At 49.8% G+C, this 7340-nt stretch overlaps 1 protein-coding gene across 2 annotated transcripts; it reads left to right on the top strand.

Annotated features, from left to right (window-relative positions):
- The first annotated feature begins 695 nt into the window (after positions 1-695).
- LOC135186131 (uncharacterized) lies at positions 696-7336 on the top strand. Of its 2 annotated transcripts, none has more exons than XM_064163557.1 (8): positions 696-781; positions 3185-3299; positions 3437-3493; positions 3664-3763; positions 5436-5550; positions 5808-5863; positions 5996-6070; positions 6912-7336. In XM_064163557.1, exons 1-8 carry the CDS (start codon positions 775-777, stop codon positions 7044-7046), a joined length of 660 nt encoding a protein of 219 aa, XP_064019627.1. In that variant the 5' UTR covers positions 696-774; the 3' UTR covers positions 7047-7336. The 2 variants fall into 2 exon arrangements, with proteins under 2 accessions (XP_064019627.1, XP_064019626.1); XM_064163556.1 differs by having other exon boundaries at positions 765-844.
- The last annotated feature ends 4 nt before the right edge of the window (positions 7337-7340 follow it).

Genomic DNA, 7340 nt, shown 5'->3' with positions numbered 1-7340 from the left:
AACCCAAGCACTGCTGTTAAGCTACTACCACTAAATCACATCTCTCAGCACCACATCCATGTAGCTTTTAAACAGCTCCAGGGATGGTGACTCCACCACTTCCCTGGGCAGCCTGTTCCAGCAAAGGGGCTGCTCATGGTTTTGTGGTACATGTGGGCACATGCTGACACTCCTGGTGGCACCTCTGGGCACAGAGGGCAGTGGGACAATCTCAGACCGTGCCTCCTAAGACCCTTGGAATGAGAACAGAGGTGGCAACCCCCAGAGCAGGCACCAGCCCCATATGTCAGTAGCTCCCTGAGGTCGAGGTGGATCATCCACAGTCCCAGGGTCCGGGGACGTCCAGGGTTAGACTCTTCTCAGTGGTGTCCAGTGACAGGACAAGGGGCAATGGGCACAAACTGTAACCCAGGAGGCTCCAGCTGAAGATGAGGAGAAACTTAGTCGGTGTGAGGCTGCTGAAAGCTTGGAGCAGGCTGCCCAGCGAGGTTGTGGAGCCTCCTTCTCTGGAGAGCTTCTTGGACAAGCTGCTGTGGCTGATGCTGGTTTAGCAGGGGCTTGGACTGGATGACCCCCGAACGCCCCTCGTCTCCGCACACCACCACACCGCAGCCAGCATCGGCTTCGGCTGCGGCTCGGCTCGGCTCTCCGGGCGCCGCACTGCGCCTGCGCCCCGGGCCGCGGCGGGGGGGGGGCGGTTCTGCGCAGGCGCCGTAGCGCCGCTGTTTGGGGGCGGCTGGATTCAAACGGCGCCGGGGCGGGAGCGCGGCAGCTATGGACGGTAAGGCTTCGTCCTCTCGCATCCCTGTGCGCGGTAAGGGGCACTGCGCCGGGCTTTCTGCAGGTGCGTGAGCGCCGGGAGCTGCAGAGAGGAAGGGCTGAGCCCGGGCCGGCTCCGCCCGTCCGAGGAGCCGGGATGGGGCCCGGGGCTAGGCCGCGGTGAGGGAGTTGGAGGGGCGGGACGTGAGTTTTGGCAGCTGCTGGGCTCGTGGTGGTCTTGGCAAGGGGCTGGTGGGCACCAAATTCGCCGTGAGCGATCAGTGTGCTCTTGTGGCCGAGAGGGGCGATGGTCTCTTGGGGGCCGTGAAGAAGAGTGTGGCCAGCAGGCTCTCCTCTAGGGAGGCCACAGCTGGAGAACTGGGTTCGGTTCTGGGCTCCCCCATTCAGGAGAAACAGGGAACTACTGGAGAGAGTCCAGTGGGGGTTCTGAGGGTGCTGAGGGGCCTGGAGCGTCTCTGTGAGGAGGAAAGGCTGCTGAGCCTGGAGAAGAGCAGCCCCAGAGGGGATCTTCTCAAAGCTCAGCGAGAGGTAAAGGGCGGGGGGCAAGAGGATGGGGCCAGACTCTTGTCAGTGGTGCCCAGTGACAGGACAAGGGGCAACAGGCACAAACTGGAACCCAGGAGCTTCCAGCTGAAGGTGAGAAATTTGTTATGTGGGTGCTGGAGCCCTGGAGCAGGCTGCCCGGAGAGGTTGTGGAGTCTCCTCTGGGGAGATTCCAAAGGCCCCTGGTCATTGTGCTCCTGGGCAAGCTGCTGTGGTTGGATTGGATGATCTCCAGAGGCCCCTTCCAGCCTCCACCAGGCTGGGATTGAGTGAAATCCAGTTGCAGGCTTTATTCACTTGCTTTGTGTCTGTTTGAGACTTCACTTAACGCCTCTTTTTGCTAAATAGGCACCTTTGAGCCCTGTTTCCGTGCTGCGTGTACAGACCCTGTGTCCTCTGCTCACTGACAGCTGTGGTCTACTGGGGGTTACAGATAGTTTCCTTTAGGTGCTCTGATTTCCAGGAGCCATTTGATGCTGCTAACAGCCCTTCAGAGACATGAGGCACCCAGGCTTCCTGTTCAAAACATAGAGCCAGTCTGTATCAGAGGAAGCTCCCACGTTACTCTGATTTCAGTATAGTTGTCTCATTGGGAAAATATTTAACCCGAGGGGAAAAACTGCTTCCTAAACTCACTGTGGGAGCCAGCTGTTGCTTAAAGCCAAATAAACTTTGCTTAGAGGCTATAATTCCCCACAGTGGTTTTTCTGGAAGTGTATCTAATTGCAGTGAACTGAAAGAGGGGAAGCTCCCATAATGGGGAGTTTCAAGTGGGCTGTGTTTGTTTTTGTTTTCAGTAGTGAAGAGCTGTGCTCAGAAACCTGTGGCATGCAGCCTGCTTGATGCTGAGACCTCCTTTATCATGCTTGTGTTATCACTCTCAAGTTTTTTTCTCATTAGTGATAGTCTTGTAATTGTTTAAACACTGAGCTATCTGTGGGTTGTTGTGAACTGGAGTCTCAAGCCTGCCCTTAATTGTTGCTACCTTAAAATCTTCATTCTAGCCCAATGTAATGGTGATTTACCTCAAAGTGAAGATTTAAGAGGTCACAGAATTGTTTGGATTGGAAAATACCTCCAAAATTGAATTGAGCCAGCAACTCAACACCACCATGGCCACTACAGCATGTCTCTAGGTTTCTTGAACACCTGCAGAGGTGATCACTCCACTACCTCCCTGGGCAGCCTGTTCCAATGCCTGACCACTCTTGCAGGGAAGAAATTCTTCCTAAAATCCAACCTAATCATCCCCTGGCACAATTTCAGGCTATTTCCTCTTGTTCTATCACCTGATACTAAGGAGAAGAGACCAATCCCCACCTGTCTCCAACCTCCTTTCAGGGAGTTGTAGAGAGCAATGAGGTGTCCCCTCAGCTTCCTCTTCTCCAGACTAAACAACCCCAGGTCCCTGAGCTGCTCCTCATAGGACTTGTGCTCCAGATCCTTCACCGGCTTTGTTCCCCTTCTCTGGACATGCTCCAGTCCCTCAATGTCCTCATTCAAGTGAAGGGCCCAAAACTGAACTCGGGATTTGAAGTGTGACCTCACCAGTATCAAGTCCAGGGGGACACTCCCTGCCACGCTCTTGCTGATACAGATTAGGATGCTCTTGGCCACTTCTGCACACACTGCCTTATCTTCAGCTTCTGTCCAAAATGACAGCTCCATTGCCATTGCTAGGTTCTGCCGCTCATGTTCAGCTGCTGTCAACCACCACCCCCAGGTCCTTTTCTGCTGGGCACTTTCCACCCATTCTGCTCCCAGCCTGGAGCTTTCATCCAGTAGCTGCGTGTTATGGTGACGTCTTGCTGACTGTGGTGTTTTCATTGTTGTCTTTCTTCTCTTGTGGAAATGCAAACAGCTTTTTCTTCAAAGAAGCAATGTGGCAGCAAAGCAGCAGAGATGGAGTTCAGCAAAATTCCCCACTTCAGCGCCAGTGTTTCAGTGGAAGGTGCCTCGAAGGCCACAAAGCAAGGGTAAATGGAAGTAAAATGCTTTACGGATGGATTTATTACTTGGCAAATGACCTAAAGGTGGCTTTGCATTTTGCAGACTTGGTCATTTGCCAGAATGTGGTGGTCTTCTAGTAACTGCGTTTTTCTCATCTTCTAAGGTTGCCTAAATCTGTCAAGAAAGTGGAACCACCTTCAAAGATGACAGCTACGAGAGCGTAGGTGTCCTTAAACCTCTGTTAGCTTTCTTGCCAAGTTCACTGACAAAAGCTCTTTGTCAGAAAGAAGAGCAAATGCTTCCAAAAAAAGGGCATGTTTGTGGAAGGCAAAGAGCAAGTGTGTGATACTTGTTGGGTTTGCCCTAAATCTTTGATGTTTGACTCTACAGACTTCCCAAAAGATCCAATCTACAAGTAGGGCTGCAGATGAAGAATCAGATGTTGGAAACAGAAAACCAGCAGCTACAGTTCGAACTGACAGAAGCAAGGGTAAGAAAAAGTGGGGGAGGTAGATAAATTGTTGAGTAATTCTTACATTCTGATTCCTACAGGATCACATCAAAGGCTTGACTGCTCCTTTTCCTGTCTCCATTAGAAGTCAGTAGAGTTTGGGTGGGCTGGGTTTTCTCCTCTGGTACCTCTAACATCTGCTAGAATCTGGAAATCAGAGCTGCAGAGGTATGTGGATGGATTATGCACCCAGACTGCTGTTAAATAGTCATCAGAGCTCTAACATCACTTTAAACCTGTCATGGAAGAACATTTCCAGCTCACAACTCTACACTTGCATGAGAATTTATTAAAGCAGCCTCAGTATTGCCAGATGCTTCCTGGCTACATCTGCAGAAACTAAATAATCACTTGACACTGAGGGTTGAGCCCTATCAGTTCTTTTCCTTCCATAGCTCCCAACTTAGGGTAAATAGTCAATTTCCTTGGGCAAAAAGAACATCTCTCCTCACCTGAGCCCATCCAAATGCATGCAGTGCTGAAACTGTTGGTTCAGGAATGGGTGTGGTCTCATTTTAGTGCTGGGGGAAAAGGACCTGGGGCTGTTGGTCAGCATCAGAGTGTGCTCTGGTGGCTAAGAAGGCCACCAGCAACCTGGTCTGTGACCAGCAGGACTAGGACTGAATCAGGCGAGTTGGACTAGATGATTTCCAGGCCCAGCATGCTGGGATTCAGTGATGTTTATCTCACAGCTTGATTTCTTTAAGTGCCTTTGAGACCTCCTGTAAGATGTTCAAATAGCTTCTGAACCTGTCAGCTGGATCACTCTAATCCACAGGCTTATTGATTCTCTTGGAAAGCTGCCTTCAATCTGTGAGGCTGATCAGCTTATCCCATTGCCTGCTGATACCTGAAGTGTGTAGGGAATAGACTTGTGGATCAAGATGCCTTTTTCTTCCCAGGCTTTATATGCTCTTCAGTGCAGTAAACTCCTGGATTATCTGTATATCCAAGAGGGAGCACAATGAGAGGCACTGGGGCTGCATAAGAGAAATTCATCTCTAGGGTCCATTCTTTTTTCTAGTAATGGGTACAAGGTGTAGATGTGATCAGTGCATGAATCACAGAATGGTAGGCGTTGGAAGGGACCTCTGGAGATCATCAGGTCCAACCCTGCTGCCAAGGCAGGGTCGCTTAGAGAAGGTCACACAGAAATGTGTGCAGGTGGGTTTGGAATATTTCTAGAGATGAAGGCTCCACCACCTCTCTAGGCAGCCTGCTCCAGGGCTCCAGCACCCTTAAATTAAAGAAGTTCCTCCTCATGATTAGATGGAATTTCTGATGCTCAAGTTTGTGCCTATTACTCCTTGTCCTGTCACCAGGCACCACTGAACGCAGACTGGCCCCATCCTCCTGATGCCCACTCTTGAAGTATTGATCAGCATTGATGAGATTCCCCCCCCCAATTCCCTCAGTCTTTCCTCATCAGAGGGATGTTCCAGCCCCCTCAGCATCTTTGTAGCCCTGAATCCTTTCAAGAATCAGAAGTAAGGGTCAGCAACAGACTCATTTGCTGTGGCAGCAGAAACAGACAAGATCTGATCCATGGTGTTAGTGGAGCACTTGAGCCATTAGTGATACCAAACATGATGCTAATGAGAAGAAAATCTCCTTGGAAACTTGATTTAATTACAGCCTGTGTCCATGACAGGGCACTATAAAAGAGCTGGAGGAGGAGAAGGGATTGCTGATGCAAGAAATTGAGAAACTCAGGAAGTCCCAGGAGACTTGCATGGTGATTTTAGCAAGAAGAGTCATCGATCCTGGTAAGGACTGTGCATTTCTCACATTCTGATTCTCTTCAAGAAATGTTTGGACCCTGATTCCCAATGCTGCTGTAACTCCAGGGTGGGCTCTTTTTGAAGCTTAAGAGAAAAAGCTGCTTCCTGTGGTAGGCCCTGTTCTACTTTGAAAATTTAGTCTTTCTTGCTGTAAGAAGTTACTTTGAAAAGGTGCGAGCTCTTGAAAGCAAAATTAGCTGTGTATTAGAGGTTCACCAGTGCATCCCATCAATTAATTACAGACAGCAAGATTTTGGAGGAGGAAGAGAAGATCCAAGAATGCCAGCAGCACACACAGGTAAGAACATTTTGAAAGAGCAAAGTTAAATGGGCCTTCAGAGCTTCTGTGTGCTACTGAGGTTGTGGATACAGCTGCTGAGGCCTGCATTTTTTCACATTATATGAAACTGTTTTTCTCTTGGCTCTTCAGAGCTTAACTCAGAAGCTCCTGGAAGAACTGAAGCAGTTTAATCAAGCAGCTGCAGAAGAAAGGGAGGCACTTCAGGTAAGACACTGACTTTGTGACGATTGTGACCTCCTGGTGCTGTGTGACATCCTGAAGGTTATTTTGCTCCTCCAAATGACCCAGAAGTGGAAGCCTGCATTTACCTGTTACACATACATGAAGGAAATGTGTGGTTTGCTCTTAAAACACAGTTGATGGTCACAGGCTGGTTTGGGTTAAAGAGACCTTTAAAAGTTATGTAATTCAGTCATCAGGGGTCTTGTATGATTCAACTGGAAATGGTTAAATTGACCTGGAAAAAAAGGCAGACAGTGAGGGTGATGACTGATAGCTTTTAATTTGGGTTGGATCAGTTCCAGAGTGAAGGGGGTGTTAGCAGTGGACCAGAGGTGTCCCTACTTAGACCAGCTCCTCTCCAGAGAGAGTTTTTGAGACTTTTGCAGGTGACTGCAAGCACCACTAGCAGAATACTCTGCCTGTGAAATCTTCTAAATCCCAGTGACCTCAGGTCGTCTCTCTGGGAACTGAGGTGCACACAAGCAGCTTCAATAACATCTACCTGCTGACCAAGAGAGTCACTAAACTGTACTTTTGTGACTTGGTAAGAGCCAGTCAGTGAAGTCCTTGTAAGACTTCTTAAACTTTGGTTACGGAGGTTCTCCTCATGGAAGTGAGGTCAGAGACATCATAGTCAGGGCAGGCTGACCTTGGCTTAGCTGAAGAGCTCAGGTCCTTTAAGTGGAGCTGCTTTGGAACTTGGCTTTGCTCGTCAGTACTTGGGTGTTAGGAAAATGTGTTCCCTCCCTAAACCTTTGTGTTCCTTGACTCGTGGTGTTGCCCAGCCTCTCTGAACATTGTGTTCCCTGATGTCTCCACACAGGCATGCATGGCCAAGTGGCAAGCAGCTACAGCAAAGATGCAGCGGGAGACCATGGAGAAACGTGCCTCTGTGCAAGTACAAATGAAGAATTGCACAGCAATCCTCGACGAGATGGAGCAGCTCCTGGATATGTGAGGCTGGAGGCTGGACTGTACTCTCTGCTTTTTGAGGGTTTCTTCCTTGTTCAGTGGTCTCTACTATTTGATGGTCTTAACCAGCAGGAGGGTGCGTTGCTGGAGTTGGAGCAGGATGGGTAGCTATGGTGTGAGAGTTGCTCACGACCCTTGCTGCTCTCCCCAGACCTGCCACGGCTTCGTCGGGCCCCTCTTCACCGCCCCCCTCCCCGGTGCCCGGCCGTCTGTCGCTATTCGTTCCCTTGTCTTAACTCTTTCTGCTCTTAACCTATTAAACGTATTTCAAGCACACAGA

This window comes from Pogoniulus pusillus, chromosome 24 (genome assembly GCF_015220805.1).
Source record: "Pogoniulus pusillus isolate bPogPus1 chromosome 24, bPogPus1.pri, whole genome shotgun sequence".
NCBI classification, from domain to species: domain Eukaryota; kingdom Metazoa; phylum Chordata; class Aves; order Piciformes; family Lybiidae; genus Pogoniulus; species Pogoniulus pusillus.
Note: the sequence above shows the minus strand (reverse complement) of the source record. Positions and strands in the feature narration are given on the sequence as shown.

Coding starts and splice junctions, on each gene's coding strand:
- LOC135186131 (XM_064163556.1), top strand. CDS start 775: ATGGACGGTAAGGCTTCGTCCTCTCGCATCCCTGTGCGCGGTAAGGGG. Junction 3,494..3,663: donor AAGATGACAGCTACGAGAGC/GTAGGTGTCCTT, acceptor TTGACTCTACAG/ACTTCCCAAAAGATCCAATC. Junction 5,864..5,995: donor AATGCCAGCAGCACACACAG/GTAAGAACATTT, acceptor TTGGCTCTTCAG/AGCTTAACTCAGAAGCTCCT.